The sequence below is a fragment of the Achroia grisella genome, unplaced genomic scaffold (genome assembly GCF_030625045.1).
Source record: "Achroia grisella isolate CSIRO2021 unplaced genomic scaffold, CSIRO_AGI_Agris_v1 utg204, whole genome shotgun sequence".
NCBI classification, from domain to species: Eukaryota; Metazoa; Arthropoda; class Insecta; order Lepidoptera; family Pyralidae; genus Achroia; species Achroia grisella.
The window spans coordinates 3,920,804-3,939,695 of NW_026712703.1; the positions used below are offsets into that span (position 1 = coordinate 3,920,804).

At 32.4% G+C, this 18,892-nt stretch overlaps 1 protein-coding gene across 1 annotated transcript; it reads right to left on the reverse strand.

Annotated features, from left to right (window-relative positions):
• Positions 1-19: 19 nt before the first annotated feature.
• On the reverse strand, positions 20-12,452 carry LOC131841957 (uncharacterized). The gene is made up of 10 exons (XM_059190372.1): positions 11,482-12,452; positions 10,125-10,289; positions 6,406-6,581; positions 3,863-5,723; positions 3,403-3,788; positions 2,975-3,184; positions 2,632-2,772; positions 1,756-1,957; positions 1,036-1,357; positions 20-844 (listed from the first exon to the last, which is right to left on the reverse strand). The coding sequence occupies exons 1-10, from the start codon at positions 12,347-12,349 to the stop codon at positions 736-738; spliced, it is 4,440 nt and encodes a 1,479-aa protein (XP_059046355.1). The 5' UTR covers positions 12,350-12,452; the 3' UTR covers positions 20-735.
• Between the last annotated feature and the right edge of the window lie 6,440 nt (positions 12,453-18,892).

The following is an 18,892-nucleotide window of genomic DNA, read 5'->3' on the forward strand; positions in this document are numbered from 1 at the left end:
AATCATGTTTTATTCTTGAATTTATTTAACATTAATTATATACAATATAACTTACAGCACCATTTTGGTAGATACAAATTCATGATGACTGGCAGGCGATATATAATCCATAAGTACATAATATGCAAGAGTGGTCTAAGGCCTAGACAATCTAGGTAACTGCCTAGGGCCAGCTTTGGCCTCAGTCCAGCACTGATAGCATGTATAATTATAGTGAAAGCATAGGTCAGGTACAATATTTTAATGAATGTGATACCATTCAAAACTTTACTTTTATTATTTTATTAAAATCCGTATATAATGCAATAAAACATTTTTTTTTTTCGAAAAATGTTAATTAATAGTACTTAAATAATCAATATTTAGAAGTTGCTTTCTTTTTCTATTGAGGATTTCATTATTATACACAAAACCATCAGTCATTCTCTGTTATCACAAAATATAATTTTGTAAACAATAAAATCGAAGAAATTAGAGATCAAGGTATGTCATAAATACCTGTTTTAAATTTCAATTGAAAGTTCTTACACTGAATGTAAAATATTATTCTATTAATATTGAGCAGTTCTACAAATGTTTTACTGGAATGTATGATTGACTTATTCAACAATTTCTAATAAATAAATTCGTTGGCAACACTCGTAGCATCTGTTAGAGGCTATTGCAATATTAACCCAGTTATATGTGGTATTGAACTACTTGTTATGTAATTTTGTACACCGTACAAACTAATATTTATTTTTTAGTGGTAGATAATCTCTGTAGGCGTGCTTTTAAACCTCCTTCTTTTTTAGGTTGTGTAAGAGATTTCCTTTCTTCCTGAAGTTTTTTAGCTTCTTTTAATCTGAAATTTAAAAAAATACCAATATGTTAATTATCATTGCTGAACATATTAAGGTATCAAATTAATTATTAGATAATATTATAGCTAATATTCTTAAGGAGATTCCACGTAATATTGATATATAATAAAAAAAGCTGACGTCTATCCTGATGGAGTGCCAGTGAAATAAAATAATAAACATATTCACTCACTTTTCCTTTATAGCAATTTGTTCTTCTTTTTTATAAATATCCTTTAAATCGCTACAAAATGACGTCCACATTGAAAAGAATTCTTTCGGTTCACACTCTTCTAATTTTCCACACTTCGGAGTGTATTGATAAAATTTCACAGTAGCAATGAATTTATTACGACAATCCTCTAAGTTTTCATTTTCCGCTTTTAATTTTTCTTCAGCTGAATTTATAAATGACGTCATTTTCTCTTTGAACACTTCTAATCTCTTCGATGATTCATCAGACATTTGGGGCAGAGCATCAGCTTCTATAACTTTTTTCATTTTTTCCTTGCATGCTGAAATCAGATAGCTGTTTTAATGTGAGGACAGTCACAACATTTAGTCAAATTACAAGGAAATGTCACATATAGTCTAGTCATATAAGAAAAATTACGACAATTAATTAAATTTGTAATTATTGAACATTATGTACCATCCAGTAAGAACAATTTAAATTTCAAATCAGTCACAAACTCGTAGTCAACACCTGTACATACAGTACCTACATCAGTTTAAAATATTGAGAATTTAATTAATTAAATTAATCCTTTTAGGAAACATAACTTAAGTTGGACTTACTAAAAAAACAATAAAATATTGATCACAAAATTTAAAAAAAATTACTCATTAGTTTCAGGAGAAGACCCTGTATTTTAATAGTAACATTAAAGTATAAAGTCTAATTAATACTTACCAGCGAGTTGCTGCGCGAGAGTGCCGAGGTTCGCGGCGACATCCGCGAAGTCAAGTGCAGCCGCGCGTGCCACGTCACCCGGCTCAGGCACCGGGAGAGTATACTCTCCCACTGCTGGGACTTCGCCTGCGCTTCTAGTACCCCTCACTCCCATATACGTCCGCACGATGAAGTGCAACAGCGTTGTGTTCGACTGCTTCGACTAAGGACACACAAATTTAATTTAAATACTCAGACTTTGTTTCGTGTGACTATCAGGATGGTAGGATGAGCTTCAAGTCATGTCTGTAACCTTTTTGTGGCCAATTCATCTGAAATTAACCACTTTAATGGGGAAGAGATGCTGGTTCTATATTGTGTGTTACATGCAAAACAATACAAAGAGCTCAAGTGTTGTGACCATAATAGTTGTAAGATCTGATTAGCACTGATAGCATAAATGCAAACACTATTTCCTACAGTGAAACTGTAAAAGGCAACTACAACCAACAGCATTAAAATGTTGTGAGAGGTTTTTTAATAATGGATAATAGTGATCCTATTGCTCCATCCTGGAAAGCATTATTAATTCCTTGTGAGCCCCAATTCACGTCGAATTGCACGCGTTTACAACTGGAAAAGATCATGTATAATTCCTGGTGCTCTGGTCGGCTAACTGACCTGACTTAATGCTCATCATATATTTCTCCATTGGTGTCCCGACATTAGTTAATTGGCGCAGAAAATTAGATTTGTCATGATTATCCATTCAAAAAATACAAATTAACAGTAAGTTGATATTTATCTTAGTGGTTGAGTGACATTACAAGTAATGTAGTAAGCACTTAATTAAACAATTAGCAATAGAACTGTTGCACAATTCAATAGGTTCCTTACCTTGACATCCTTCAATTTAGATAATATTTCCAACCCGAAACCGTCTGCTTGGCCTCTTTGACCATTTCCTCCATTCATATAATTGCCAAGAGTCAAAATGATCGCAAATAATTTCTTAAGAGATTCACTAGTCATTAGAAACTGTAAATAAAAAGTAAATGTTTTAATATTACTTGTTATAATAATTAACTCTAGTTATTCCAAGTTGAATAATCTCTTAGATGGGTGACCCTATAGTGGTATATAAATTGAGCTCTTTAGTGCTTTTGATTACGTAAAACTGATAGTGTTGTAATGGATATGGGTTTAGTAATTTTACTTATTATTTCAATTTGATCCTTACCTCACAAGTATGTTTTAAATTATCTAACTTGTGCATTGTTGTGCTTATAGAGTCTTCAAATTCTGCTTGGAACATAAAACATGAGATACGCTCTGCAAAATTTGGGATTCCCGATAAATCATGCAAGAATCCTTCTGGTTTGTCTAATGGTATATCTGGTTTGCTATGTAAATGTTCTTTAATAAGTGACAGTTCTTCATCACTTGCTCTCTGAAAATTATAAACATATTTTTATAGTACCCACTAGTAATTTCACAGAGACTAAAAAACAACAAATTAATATAATAAAAATTAAAAACATTCTTTTTTAGACTTTATTTTTTGTACGTGTAGTGTAAATCCACCAGATATTTAATATCTGGCTATACACATACAGGTTTTATAAAAAATACTTATTTTAATATTCTTAGATTTAATAACATACTTACCAATTCATAAATTTGTTGTAATGCTTCCAAACTCACCACAGATGTGTCAAAATTGTATATAGCATTTTCAATTTCAGAAAACTCTACATGTAAACTTTGAGCAAGAATTCCAACGTTCTGTGATCTTTTACTGTCTAATATCTTTATAGGCATTATCTTTGTCTTCACTTCAACTTTCTTTTTAATTGGGGCTTTAACTACCTGCCGTGAGAATAAGTCTGTAAATTCATCAATGTTATCTAGTTTTGTTTCCTCAATTTCCAGCCAAAGAGGTTTCAAACCACTAGAATCTTCTTGATATGCTGTAGGTGCTGAAGTGGCTAATATCCGTGTCCAATATAACGGTTTCATGGGTGCAGCTGGTTTTACAGGAATCTTTCTCAATGCTGTAAAGATAGGTCATAAATTTAATTTCTTATTCTACAAATAAAAGCATATAACTCATCTAAATTATACTCACTGGCTCGTTGCATATTCCATCCACCTACAGGAGGAGCTGGAAATGGAACTGGGCCTAAATTCGGTAGGGGTGGCGGTAGACCTGGAGATGGCGGACCTAATCCTGGCATACTTGGCGGAGGAGGTGGCCCCGATCCTGGCATTGGAGGTGGGAGTGGGCTTAAACCTGGCATAGGAGGAGGTGGAGGGCCGATGCCAGGCATTGGAGGTGGGGGTGGTCCCATGCCAGGCATTGGGGGAGGTGGAGGTCCCATTCCAGGCATTGGGGGAGGTGGAGGTCCCATGCCAGGCATTGGGGGAGGTGGAGGCCCCATGACAGGCATTGGTGGAGGTGGAGGTCCCATGCTAGGCATTGGAGGAGGTGGGGGTCCCATGCCAGCCACTTGAGATGGTGGGAGGTCTGTGCCAGACATTGGAGTCAGTGGGGGTTCCTTAACAAGCGATGATAGCAGCTGAGGCTCCATGCCAGGCATTGGCGCAGACAGAGGTCCAATACCCGGCATCGGAGGTGGCGGATGTACCATGCTAGGCAATGAAGATGGAGATTCCATGCTAGATATTTCTGGCGTTGGAGGTTTCATGCCATGCTTTGGTAGCGTTGGCGGTTCCATCACTGGTTTTGATGTAAGTGAAGATTCCAAATCAGGTATTAGCGGTGGGGTTGATGATGAATATTCTGATCCCATTATTGGTTTCACAGATGGCTGTTCTATTAATATAGGCACTTTATCAGATGTTGGACACGTTCCTGGAGTAGGTGGCGGCGAGGGTGCCATGCCTGGTGATGGAGGAGGAAGATCTGATGGAGATTGATTAATTCTGGGTTTTTGCCCAGAATCCAGTAATTTCAATATTTTCGAATTTGTGGAAGTTTTATTTGTACTATCTGAAGTTTCTTTTGATTTATTGGGACTACATGGCTTTGCTTCTTTTATTGTAATTTCACAATGTTCCAATGGATCTTTGTTTGATTTTGATAATGACCCATCTCCATGGCCCAATTTATTAGTGTCTATATTTGTACATAAAACATCTATAGGAACATTTATTGTATTTGCAAGATTATCATGGTTTATATCTGACAATATTTCAGATTGACTATTGAATAATTCATTTGAAGGGCAAGTACTTAAAAATGAGGCATCTGATGAGCTATCATGTGTGGAACTAATGATATTGGTTTGATCAGAATCTTTTGCTGCAGGAATTACATTTTCATCACTCATATTATTGTTGTCAATGTTTTCATTATTTTGTATCACATCATCTTTTCGAAAACTATTATTTAATTCTCTACTTTTATTTAATTTACAATAATTTTCAATTTTTTCAGATCTATTTTCAGGCATTATCTCAATGCTTTTCTCTAAACTACTTAAATCTAAATTATTATCAATATTTACATTTGTTCTTATGTGAGGGTCATAGTCAGGTATATTTATCACAGGTTTTACAGAAAACTTATTTATGTCACTGGCATTACAAGTTTGTACTTCTTTACATACCAACTCAATTTTCCTTTTATCAAGCAATTGATGTTCAGTATCAAAACCCTTCTCTAAGTTTTTATTAAGGGTCTCAATTTGAGCACTTATTTTCAATTTTTCCAACTGATATTGTAACTCTAAAAGTTTCCTCCTCAACTGAGATATAACAGTTTTTGCTTCACTAATATCATTTATTTCATCATTGTTATTTTGATTGAGTAATTTGTTATTTTCCAAACTACTGTAATTAGTGATGTTTCCTGGAGTGGAATGAAGATCTTTATCTGGTGGCCATGCAGTCATATGCAATCGTCCGGGTGTCACTGGTTGTGGTGCCGGAGCCTCCATGTGTGCCCAGTAATACATCAGATTAGGCTGGAATAGATATAATATAGAATAATTTACTGGACATATTCAATTCAATTAATTAGATAAACAAAAACATGTATTATTAGATGTTTTTGTTTATCTAATTAATTAAAATTATTATTACATTCATTATTTTCAATACCTGTACTATAGTAATAGAATTGAAACTGATAATTTGATATATATATTTTGTAGTTTTATGCGCTGGCCTATGTTAGAGAATATGCATTTGAAGATTAATACAGATCTTTACTGGTGAGGTATTTCAATTCAAGATTAATCAATAACAGCATAAACTTGCAATATTACCAACATTCATCAAAACAGTTATATTATAAATAAATATATAAAAGAACAATATACCGAAATATTTACTCTCTATTACAATTTTGTTATACTGCTTCAAAGTTATAATAAATTTAATGCTATAATTTTTTCTGAATAATATTCATGTCGTATATGGTCAATGGTATTGAATACTGGAAGCTATTTGCTATAAATAAAGAGATATAATATATATTTATATAAAAAAGGCAAAGAAAATTACTTAGTTAAGATTACTATTCAAGATAAAAATGGTGTTGATATATGTTAGATCTCCAGTTTTACATCTCTTCCATAAGCAGTATTTAAGTAAAATTATTATTGTCAAATCTTTGGATAAGAAGTGTGTTTTTGTACTATCTACCTTGAATGTGGACTCCGTGGGAGCATTTTTATCAGATATCTGTCTCAGCACCCCAGCTGCCAGCAGTTGTGTGAAGTTTTGAATTCCAAGGCTTTTCAGATCTTGAGTGTTTAATACGCCCTTTAAATTATTGTTCTCAGCAATTGATGATACAAACCAGTTGAGTAACATTTGCCCTTAAAATGTTGAAAATGTCCATTGTTATATCGCTGACTTTAATTATTCAGGAATACATAACTTATAACTTATTATATAATTAAATGCAATTATCCAAATATAACAAAAATAGACCAGCACTAGTTGTAATTATACTAAACAATAGAGAATAATAAAACAAAGAATTAGGTAAATATAAAAATTTAAGTGCAGTGAAATGGAATGGAAATCCTGAAGTCAGTCTACTGACTGACTTCTATCAGTTATGTCAGTGATTGGACCAATCCTGTCTAAATTGACATTGACAGAGAGTATTTGGGTTTATTTTAATTTTAGCTTGCTTGCTATCAAAATCTAAATAAACATTTATTAAATACATATCATATTATACAGCACAATATATTTTACTTTTAATTTACTTAGTTTCTAAGAGAGATCGAAATAGGTCATTAATGTCATGTTAAAATAATTCAATTTAATACCGCAAACAAACTCCCAGTCACGTTAGGACAGTGTCAAACGCTGCCTACAGGGAATTAGTTAGGTACTCATGAACAATACAACAGAGATCACGTCACGTGACACATGTACCTACTACCTGGCATACGAGCTCCATATTATTCTTGACGACTAAAGTGTTTTCACTATTTTATCATTTAATCGAAAACACAGCTTACAAAGCAAGCAAGAATGCAACTTTATTACTGTATTCTTGCAGTTCGACAGTTGTTGGTAAGGTATATGTGGGTGTATTTCATGAAGTAGATGCATGTACGAATAATATGCGAAATTAGGTAAATATGATAATAGACAATATCTAGTACAGCGATAATATAGGTAATAACTAAACACATGCCTTCCTCAAATTATTTATCGATGCAATAACATCTTTTATGGATCAATTATAATGTCTACTATTACGGCGGCGCCATTGTAGGTAGGTAGTAGCGAGTAAAGAATATCCGGGCTAATAAATACTTAATATTTATTATTGTAATTGTATTTGGAATCATTTTGCGTAGATATGTAACGAAAATGAGACATGAAGTACTAATATTAGTGATTCTTTTCATCTTTATTTTGCCTTTCGTAAGGACAATGAATGTTTCTTTGTAATGTATATTAATAGTAGTAATAATATTTTTTAAATTTCTTCAATTTTTATACGATATAAAATATTATGAAACTATTGCTTGTAACGCGTGTAATTTTTCTACATATTTGAGTGTATTATTAAATATGATATTAAATGATGATGAAGTGTGAAAATACTTCATGGTAATTTTAGCTACGTAGTCTATTCCAGCTCACTATTGGACGAAGGCCTCTCCCAAAGATTTCGATATATTTGAAGCTTGCTTTGTTTGGTGGGAGATCGCCACTAATAAATTTTTAACTCTGTCTGCTTATTAGAGTTATTTTCCTTAGTTTAGGGCTTTCTAAAAGCTTCGGTATTTAGGGTTTACCCCAGGCTGAAGATTTTATTGCCAAAGACGTCTGCGGGGTTATTTTAGGTTTCGGTTGCAGGTGAATTTACAAGGTATAAAGGCATAAAATCTTAGTCCTCTGGAATAGCATAAGCGGTACTGCGAGTGTCACATTGTGAAGTCAACAGATTGTTTGCCATTCTAGTAACATACAGAATAACTACACGGAGTAGCCTAAGCCCATCTCAGTTTGCCGTTTCTTTAGATGCTAATAGACACATTTAGGATCATAACAGGAAACGAAATTTCAAGCATATTTTTCTCTACAGGTAGATTGTAGAGTTATATAGTACTGGTAAAGTGTAGTGTCTGTAACTCTTTGCCTCCCAAAAAAATAAAGTGTATTAGGTGTGATCGGAATCTGACTACACCCATGACAAGAGTGGGATTTATGATATTCAGTTGATAATCAAGTTTATTCAACGTAATTATCATAATACTACACATTATTAGGAATTTATTAAAATTATACTTAATTTATAAAATAATTGGAACTTACTGTTGATAATCCATAGTACAATATTTTTATGAGTATTCAATAAAAACTCTATTGTAACTAAACCGCTTTTTAAGTTACATTCTATTCTAATTGTATAATGCATTTTGTTCACCGTCAACAAATTTTGATTAAACCAATATTCTGATTTGCTAAAGTTCATAGTCAATATTTTAGGAGGTACATATAACATTAAAGCACGTTTATATTTATTTCTTTTGGCCGTGGATCGAGCTCGTTGTGATACTAATCCAGCGTTGATAGTCACGAGTTCATCAGGGTGTAATCCAAATATTGACACAACATCTTGAGCACTCTTATCCTCTCTGTAGCGTTGACTAAGAAATTGAACGTAATTAAAATGTGCCACTGAGGAATTTGTTAAATTAACACGACTTGCAGACAACTGCATGGTTGCAGATTGACCACCGAGCGTTGTTATAGTCACGTATACACTAGGCAGGTAGTATTATTAGCGCCATATCATTACCGTATCTAATGTTATAAGATAGATAAGAATAGGTCTTTATATTTTGATAAAAGATAAGTTAGTTTATCAGTGTGTTCATTCACCTGTTTTTGCAACTGGCGCTATGAGATTGGTTCGTCTGATTAAGAAATTAAACTATTAGATTACACGAATTCTAAAAATTTACTAATGAAGTACTTTCTTTAATTCAAGAATAGAATAAATGTAATAACATATCAATCAGGACTATAGTAAAGATCAATCTACGAAATAAATGAACTATCCACTGCGGTGGAATATCTTTAGAGACAATTCAATGCAATAAGTACACTTAAACCCATTGTTAAATATGATTTTGTGCGTTTACGACGTTAATAAAATAAATCCAGTGCTATTTAGTTCCAACCTAAGCAGACCTTGTGTTATGGATGCTAGATAACTGATAGAAATAATTAAATACATATTTGTGAAAAAATATGTATTTAAATGATATACGTGGTAAACACCCAATACAAACACTCATACCCATAAATACTAATGTTTGTATAGTGCGAGGAATCGAACTCTCTACCAACGGAAGTAAGGCAGTGTGTCAAACCGCTAGACCACCAAGGTCGTCATGACTTTATCAGTCAGGAGTATGATTGTCGAAAAATATTTGTTTAAATAGAAAACAAAAGAAATTTTAATGACGCGATTATTAGAAATTAATATGCTCCTATTTCTCTACTGCTTGAGACTGCCTACTTTGGTGTCGACTGTCATACGCTTTCTTCTTCGAATGCTTTTATAAGTTTATATTTGAAGGTCCGACTCCGATCTTTGATAGGTCACGTTACTACACTTCCTGAATATATACAGAATATACCTACACTACTATATAGATTAGACGCCGTAACAAGTGAAAAGAGTCTAGAATGTCATACGGATTATATTTATGCGAAAATAGTTTTGTGATCCGTCCTACCAATATTATAATAAATGTAGAAGTGGGTTTTTATCTTGGAAAAGTATTCCATTACATTGTTTTCCGATCGCTTAAGATATTTAACTTGATATTGAATCATATTACCTACACCTCTATTTGCTTGTACTAGTTTTAGGTGCTTACCTTCAAATTTTTCATGTAGTTGAAAGTCGAGTTTTTCCGGCACAAACTTCGACCGTACGACCTTTGTTTCTGTTAGTTTATCAAGTGTGAGAGAAGCCACTTTCCTCAGAACATTTGATTCTGTCATAGGAGCATCGCTAACGCTGGAATGTCTTCGGTCTTTTTCTGTAACATATGAGTGCCTAAAATTAATCTTACTAAGATGTAAGATTAATTTAGTAGGATACCTATATAAAAAAATAATATAATGCTCGAAATTAAAGTCCTTATATTTTACTAGCCACGGCTTCGCACGGGTGTACCTATATTATACATATAAACCTTCCTCTTTAATCACTCTATCTATTGCTGATAGAGCTGATCTGCCTTAAAATCGGATGGACAGCGGCGATTTTGTTTCATACTATTTAAAAATCAGTCGCCAAGCATCTTGTTATCTGTACTTCTGTTATAAGATAGATAAGATGCTTTTTATTGCAATATATGATTAGAAATATGTGTCTGTGTTTAGTGTCATTTAGTAAGTAACTTACTACTTAAAATAAGGCCAATAAATGCTTTATAACTTCAAGCTATTTGTCATCCGTTTTATATGATAGTCATAAAACATTGAAATCTGAGATGGTTTGGTATCTGGTATAAACCAGTCCGATCGTAAATGCACTACAAAATAATAACTGATTTTGATACGAATACCAAGATATTGGATACTTTACATCTTATGACAATATTGTAGACTATAATAATTAAATTCCTGTTATATTTACTTTATTTGACTCAAATAAGGGAAGCCTCATATAGGTAGCGTATGTGCCAACGGCGTGATACTACAATATTATTGTTACGATTCAGAGTTTTGTAGGTATGTTAACGATTCGAAAAACACTAATTGGTTTACTTTTTTGGTATTGAATCCATTAAGAGAGGTTTTACTTAATTGGATGATAAAGTACCTTATTATAAAACTCATAGCGATTACAATAGATTGACTGGTCCAGTAAATCTATCAACAACACTGAGTTGAGTACATATCAACAAACTGGTTTCATATATGTGTTAGGAAGTGAAATACAATCGAGTGACAGGTACATCTAGTAGCATCGTACAACATGCAATATTTAGTTAGTATGCATAATAAAACATTCCTATACTGTGTAGACTTCTGACCCTTTTTATCGGAAAATAGATGGACTGATCATAATATTATCAATCAGTTGACAGATTTATACCTACACTGACGAAGCAGATAACAATGTACTTTATTGATTAAATGTACTTACATATCCTATAAAAGCAAGTATAGTTGCTTACATAATATAAATAGGTAGGTAGAATAAATAAAATTTTGGAAACTAACCGTTGTCCAGTATGGTGAGAGTCGGGTCACAGACGACAGGAGACAGTTCAACTTTCCGATGTTTAGAAATTGTAAACGAACTTTGTCCTGGACAAGGTTTTAACCGGTTGTCCCGGAAATCATGATTGCACTCATGTGTAGTGCGCTCTAAGTGCTCAGCGCGCGGTCGAATAAAAAATGCTCCCATGACCTTTGCATCGTTCCTATCAACGTTGTCACTGAAAACGTCATTTTTTTCTTCTTTGGGCATGCCGACGGTTGACAGCGAAGAGGTGGCTTCATCGTGTGGCATATCTATGGTCGAAGAGGCCGGTGAGCGAGTGATTTGCTCAGGCACATCCACCAGCGAGGGTGTTAGAGTACGTAGGGGTTCGTCGTGGGCACTGTCGCTCTCAGCAGAGTAGTAACACTGGTTGAGCTCGACGGCGAGCGGCGTGAGCGGATCTGTGAACACTGACTCGGAGGTAGAGTCGTTCGCCGGAGAGACAGCTGGCGTTGCGGTGGCGGCCGAGGCGTTTGGTCGGTCGCGGGTCGCTGACCGCGGCTCCGCGCGCAGCCCGCACCTGCTCACCGTTACATCTGACTGCACGCTGCCCGACTCCGTGCCCTCTCCATCTCGCCGCAGTGTTTGAAACAAGCACTCGACCGTATCGTTATCGGACGCTTCAATCGCTTCATTGTTATCGGAGTCTGGGATTTTATCAGACTCTCTGTCGATAACGTCCCGTTTTGTATCACCTTTTTTCTTTCCATGTTTTCTGCTCTCACGACCTGATGATTTTCGATTTAGGTTCCTGATGAAATGTTTACCTTTAGCTGGGGATTTCCCTGTTTTAGGCTGTTTATCATTTGTTTGAATATTTCCCATAATTCAAAATAGCTACTAAACTTCGTCACATTTAGAATTGTATATAAAAATTATCTTATATTAGGCAATGGCTTATAAAAATCTTAAAACGTCAACAGGAATTGCATTCGCATCATGGTAATAATAAATTGTACAAAGCCAATATATAAGAACCATCGTAAATTTGTAACACCACAATAAACAAAGTTATTATACGTATTCACAGTGGAACAACAATATTATCTATATCTTAATTTAATATACCTATAAATTTTTGATATTAAATTGGTAAAGATATTGATTTGTTCTTAAAAAAATACTACGGGAAAGTATAAAAATGATTAAAAGCAAATCACAGCCCTTAAATGTAGGCAGGTACTCTGTATATTGGAAAACATGCGCAGTAAAGGCTTCTCTAAATCAATAATTAGGGTGCGTTTCACTTTGTCTTAAAATTAAACTCCAAATGTATAACATAAAATAACACAATTAAAAATATCTAATAGTACTTTTTAAAATAGAGCAGTTGTAGCAGAAATAACAATATTACTGTACAGTACAAACTATTATACTTTTTTTACTGCGAAGTTTATTTCTCTTCTTCGCTAGCAGGTACAGTTTACAAGCTGGTAGATGGCGACACTTCCAACAAAATAGAAAAAAATACCATGTCATATATAGGTGTTGTAGTTAAGTTGAGACGGTTGATACTTGAAATTCAAAGTAGTTGCGAGACACTTAAGTCGATGTCAAAATAATTTACTTAGGACCATCTGACCTCTTATGCAGCACGTTATATTTTTACCATAAGAAACTTGAATATATTTTTTAAAATCATATTCAATTAAATATTACATAACTAAGTATTAAGTAGTAATTGTAACAACATATTTAAAATATCGAACTTCTTGTCTGAATCAATAAATGCGATACAAGGTCTCCTGCGATAAATGATCGTTTACTTTTAATAAGTATATTCTAATTGTAGCATCTTTATTGTGACACCAATAAAGGTGACATTATTTATAGGTTTTACAATAGGCTGGTATAATTATTTTTCAGATTACTTGTTTATAAAGAAGAATTAGGCGTATAGAAATTGTAACTGATGTTTACCACTTGTCAATGATAATAGTAATAATTTGTCTATAAATATGACCCCGTGGTATACTTACTAACGCTTCTGGTTGCTATATAGCAATAAGATTATAATTTAAGATTATGATTATTAATCTTTATGCACTACCTTATGAATTGTGAGGATTGAGGTATTGTTATTCTGATGCTGGCTGCAGAATTATAATTTTATGTATGTTTACCATTACCAGCGTTAGTTGGTATTTTAAATTAAAAGAATTTAGATATGTACACAAGACCGTATAAAGCTTTTGCATCATAATTGTTAAGTTTATATAGAATTCAATTGTTTCAATAGTTTATTTAATAGATATGAATGAAATATAATAGAAGAAAAATAAATCTTCTTTTAAAAAACTAACTTCAATAATACGTTAATAAGTATAATAATAAAAAAATTAGTAAGAAATTTTAATTCTTATGAAACAATTAAAATTGCATTTTTACGATTACGGAATTATGACAAGGTCAAAATGAGGGTCTGCCTGATTGAATGTTGCAGCCGTCGCTTATTGAATGTACGGCGGATATTATAAAACATACTGTGACGCATTCGTCATTAATGTGTTGTAACTAATCTGAATGTAATCTTAGTACCTAACTGCGTAACAAAGATAACGACGCACCATTATAATATATCTAGGTAGCTAGAGATAAGTAAACTTCTTTACAAAAATCCAAAAATAAATTCCTGGAACAGGAAAGTAACTAGAATGTAAAACAAAATAATGAACCATCTAAAAATTCTCGACACATGGCATGTATTTTATGTGAAGTATTTCTTTAAATCAACAGGCACAAAAAGTGTACAACGGAAACTGCCGCTGGTAATTTGTTCTTGGTACTTTACGTAGCACCTTAGAGGCCTATAAAGGAAAACAATTGGAACAATTTTCTCCTTGAAGAGCTCTCTCATACGGTACAAGTATAAGATATGAAACATATCCTTAGAATTCGCATATATAAGTACATACCTAGTTACACATATGTGTAATTTATAACAACGTGACTAGAATATGAAGCAGGTATAATTTCACAAAGATCGAAAAGATGTAGTTCGCTAAAATACTTACGTGTCTTCTGTTGAAAATCAAGTTAATATATTTGCTGTCACTATATTGTAATATTTTTGAATGCCAAACCAAATTTAGACGCCGATTTTCTGGTGAATATACTTTTAATAATGCTTTTTTAATTATTGACAGTTTTTTTAGGACATAATTTGCCCCATTATCATTTGCATATGCAATTAGAAGAATTAGGCAATTAACAGACGTTTTGTAAGTTATTTCCATAGCATTATGTCATATACTACTTTACAGATATAAATACTATATTTATTTTACAAAAGAGAGCCATACGTTCTATTTATTATGGGTTAGTTTACGTAGTTTTTTCAAATATCCTCACCGTTACTTCAAATACATTTATGAGAATATTGTACGGAAGAATTTAGACAGTTTTAGAAAACTTAAAGACTGTATATACCTAATTTTACTAAATGCCGCCTGCACAAAGTGTAATTCATTCTATGGTAATTGCGTAAGATTTTATAATAAACTGCCAGAATCTGCACTAAATCTGACAGAGAGGCAATTAAAATCTTATATTAAACAATTTTTATTATATTACAGGATGAATTCATAGAAGACAACATATCAAGTAAATAATTAGTTTATTAGCATACAACGTTATAATTTGTTTATCTCATTGCTTTCTTGTATTAAAAATTATAAACATCAGATACTATGACGTGGTCTGGTGTTTTAAAGTAAAATAAACTAAAATATGGTCGAAGTGGCTGCTCATCCGAAATATGTTTAATAGCTTACAATACATAGTATTTAATTGTGTGCTATATCACACAACATTATATATTATTTAAAAGAGCAACACACAAGTTTCTTGCTTACATGAGACAGCATTCCGAATGAGCGGTAGATTAAAAAAAAAATGTTATGACAATGTAAGTTTATTTGAATAAATGATTTTCTATTCTATTCTATTCTATTCTAATTATTGACAAGACATAATTGTTATCATTTCTTCTTTCCTTTTATCGGGTGATCCTAATTACTGTAAAAAACTTCGAAGTTAGGACATAACTTCGTCGGTTTGACTTTTTCCCATAATCATTCCTAAAATAATAGAATACAATAATTTGAAACTAATCAAGTATTTGCAAAAAAATAAAGCTTAAGCAGGTGGTACCTATATAAATATAGAGAGAAGAGGAATTGTTTTTATTTAGTTATGTTTTTCGGTTTGATAGACGGCTTATCGTTGATATTTAATTGGTTAACCAAATACCTGAATATTGGGAGAATTAGATATTTTTTATTCGCAGGAAAGTAAAAAGTATTTATTGCGATAGCAGTATATAAGCTAGTGTCAATTAATTCAAGACCATATGTACCTACTGACTGTCGTAGATAGAATAATGTTCACTTATTATTCGTACCGGGATTAAATGGAGAGTAGGCCTTTGTCAACGTCTAACAATTGACATACATACAAGATGTACATGCATAATTCGCATTTAGTTTTTGAATATAGTATACTGTATAAATATAAGTCATTATTATATATGATCTGCGATGAGATGATAATTATATATGAAATACCTGTAGAAAAAATATTATGAAAAGAGAGTAAAATTAAAATATTTTCCAGAGAAAGAAATGGGAGAAAAGACACCATTTCTTTGTTGAATGTCTTATACGAACGTTACGTCGCTTTTCGAAAACAAAGACAACCCCATGCCAAATAAATTGATGAAAGACCGTAATGTGTCACGCAGTCACATTCGTTTGAACAGGGCTTCACGCCTAGGCTGAATAAATATATTATCTGTACCATTAAATTTTGTATAGCTAAATAAAAGATATTTAAGCGTAAAGAAACATAGTCCATAAACTGAAGGTTAAAGTTACGTACTTTAAGGCTTATATACCTATCTTATACCGATGTCTCAACAAAGTACAATAATTAATTACTTAATTATAATTTTATTTTCTTAATTAATTTCAATAATATTTTAATTAAGATAAAAATAAACTCTATGAATAGGAAATATATTTTTAAAGTCAATTAGTCGACCGATTTCTGAACAAAGTATCTTACGGAGTATTCACAAATTAACTTAAATTATGTTTTTTTTTTAAATTATTAAATTTTGTTTTTTCAATTAATTAATTTTCTAATAGCCGTCATTAGAGAATTTGATATAATTTTATATCTAGATCATTTCACATGTTTTATCTAAAATTTCGAAATTAATAGTAAATCGTAAATTTGTATATTATCTGTAGTTAAAAATATTTGTAAATTTCAGAATAACTGGCTTTATTATTACTGGCTATTAACTGGCTTTATAATAGTAAATCGAGATAACTAATTCGGTTTCACTCTCATGAAATTTATAGCCTATGTGTTATCGCCGTGGAGATTTTTGGAGGAGACATTTGTCCTGCAGTGGACAGTATAAAGTTTCAACAAAATTCGTTCAGTAGTTTTAGCGTGAAAAAGTAACAAAATCCATCCAAACTCACAAATTTTCGCGATTATAATATTAATAAGATGTTATTATAATGAATATACTATACTACTAATACTTTTGTTCTGGCCATAGCAACAGTAGATACCTAATATTTATTTATATTACAATAGTATGTACACTTATAGAAAAAGAGCCATGAGACAGCGACGCTGAAATTTCATTATGTACCTACAACCCATATGACTTTATCTTTGAATATTGGTGTCGCCTACCTCAAATATACAAATTGAACGTAATATTTATTTAGGATCTCGCATTTCTAATTATTAGATTTTTGATCGCTTTGATGTCTGTTTCTTAATAAGCTCGGTTTTTCATTACTATTGACTTATCCTTTTGATAAATTTGTATTAAAAAATTCGGTTTATACTTCGAAGATGTATGTTCTATGTTACAACTCATAGGTTAAATAATATCTTCTTTCTTGTTTATGTCTTAAAATATTATTCTAGGTAGTTTAGCTTAACTTCATTAATGTCTGTAATAAATGTATTTTTAAAACCATTACACACTACGGCATACATATTTATGTGGCTGAACTAGATTTGCATCTGAATTGTTTTATTTTATACACCCCATTGAGCTTCATCTAGATTCAGTATATGAGTATATACCAGTATATATATTAGTAGATATTCAAAATTGTAGAGATGTGGTATAAAGTTCTTTCTCGTTCTAACAAATATCTCTAATTCGATTTGACGATCTCGGTGGTCAGTAACGGTTTAGCACAACGCTTTACTTTCAATGGTCGTGGGTTTGATTTCTCTTATGTTCATTAGTATGATTGTTAGAATTGGTCTGGGTGTGGTTTATTATTACCTATATATGATGTATGTATTTACAAAAAAAAAAATATATTTTTATAAGTTACAGCTAAGCAGAGCTCTTGTTACAGGTATGTACTAGCGATGGATGCGAGCAGCGCAGGACCGATCGTCGTGGTGGTCTTTGGGGGAGGGCTATGTCCAGCAGTGGAAGTCTTCTGGACTAAGATGATGATGATGATGAGGTACTAGAACCTATAACAAAAGCTCTGCTTAGCTTTGGATTAGTTAATAGTGGAGGGTTATTATTAATATATTCGAAAGTATTTTTCAACGCATACAGTCTTACCGATTTTTTCTACACGTCGATCTAACATGCGTTTTGTTTCTGCGGAAACTAAAATCTATGTAAAATGCTAGAACTCATACTTGCGATGAAAATTTACTGTGGATAGACTCTAAAGGAATGAATAAATAATCATATTTTGTTTGTTTTTATTACTTCGCTTTTATAAGAACATTTTTGTATTTATTTTTAAGATTTTATTCCTTGAATAGAAATTAATTCTGAGAAATATTTTTCCTTCATTATGATCCACAAGTAGCTAAGTATCTATATTGAACAGCTAATGAAATTGAAAATTACGCTAATGAAACAGAAGAGATTTACTTTATTGAGATGTAATATAACAACAGTCGGAAATTACGAATATCTGACGGCCTCAGTGGTTTAGCGATATTATACACATAATAAATTTTAATTTATATGGTTGGGTTCAATTCCTCTCACGATGCAAACATTCATGAGTATGATTGTTTATAACACTCAGACTGATGTATTTCTAGTACTCATAATACAAGCTCTACTTACTGTGGGATTAGATGGCATTATGTTAATTGATCATGAAAAATTAAAAAAATAAAAGTATGTAAATTTTCGCTATTCCTACTTAGTGAAACTACCACTTCATAAAATTTTCTTACCACTAAGGATCTGTCTATTTCGCTGTCCGTCTGTCCGTACACCGTACCAGTGTCATGTAATTTTTAAACTGATCTTTTTCCATAACCGAGTGATTATTATTATAAAGTTCAGAGACA

Excerpts from the sequence above, each read along its gene's own strand:
- LOC131841957 (XM_059190372.1), bottom strand. The coding sequence starts at position 12,349 with ATGGGAAATATTCAAACAAATGATAAACAGCCTAAAACAGGGAAATCC. Across the intron at positions 6,582-10,124 it reads ACTACATGAAAAATTTGAAG|GGCAAATGTTACTCAACTGG; the intron begins GTAAGCACCTAA and ends CAACATTTTAAG. Across the intron at positions 1,358-1,755 it reads TCTCGCGCAGCAACTCGCTG|CATGCAAGGAAAAAATGAAA; the intron begins GTAAGTATTAAT and ends ATCTGATTTCAG.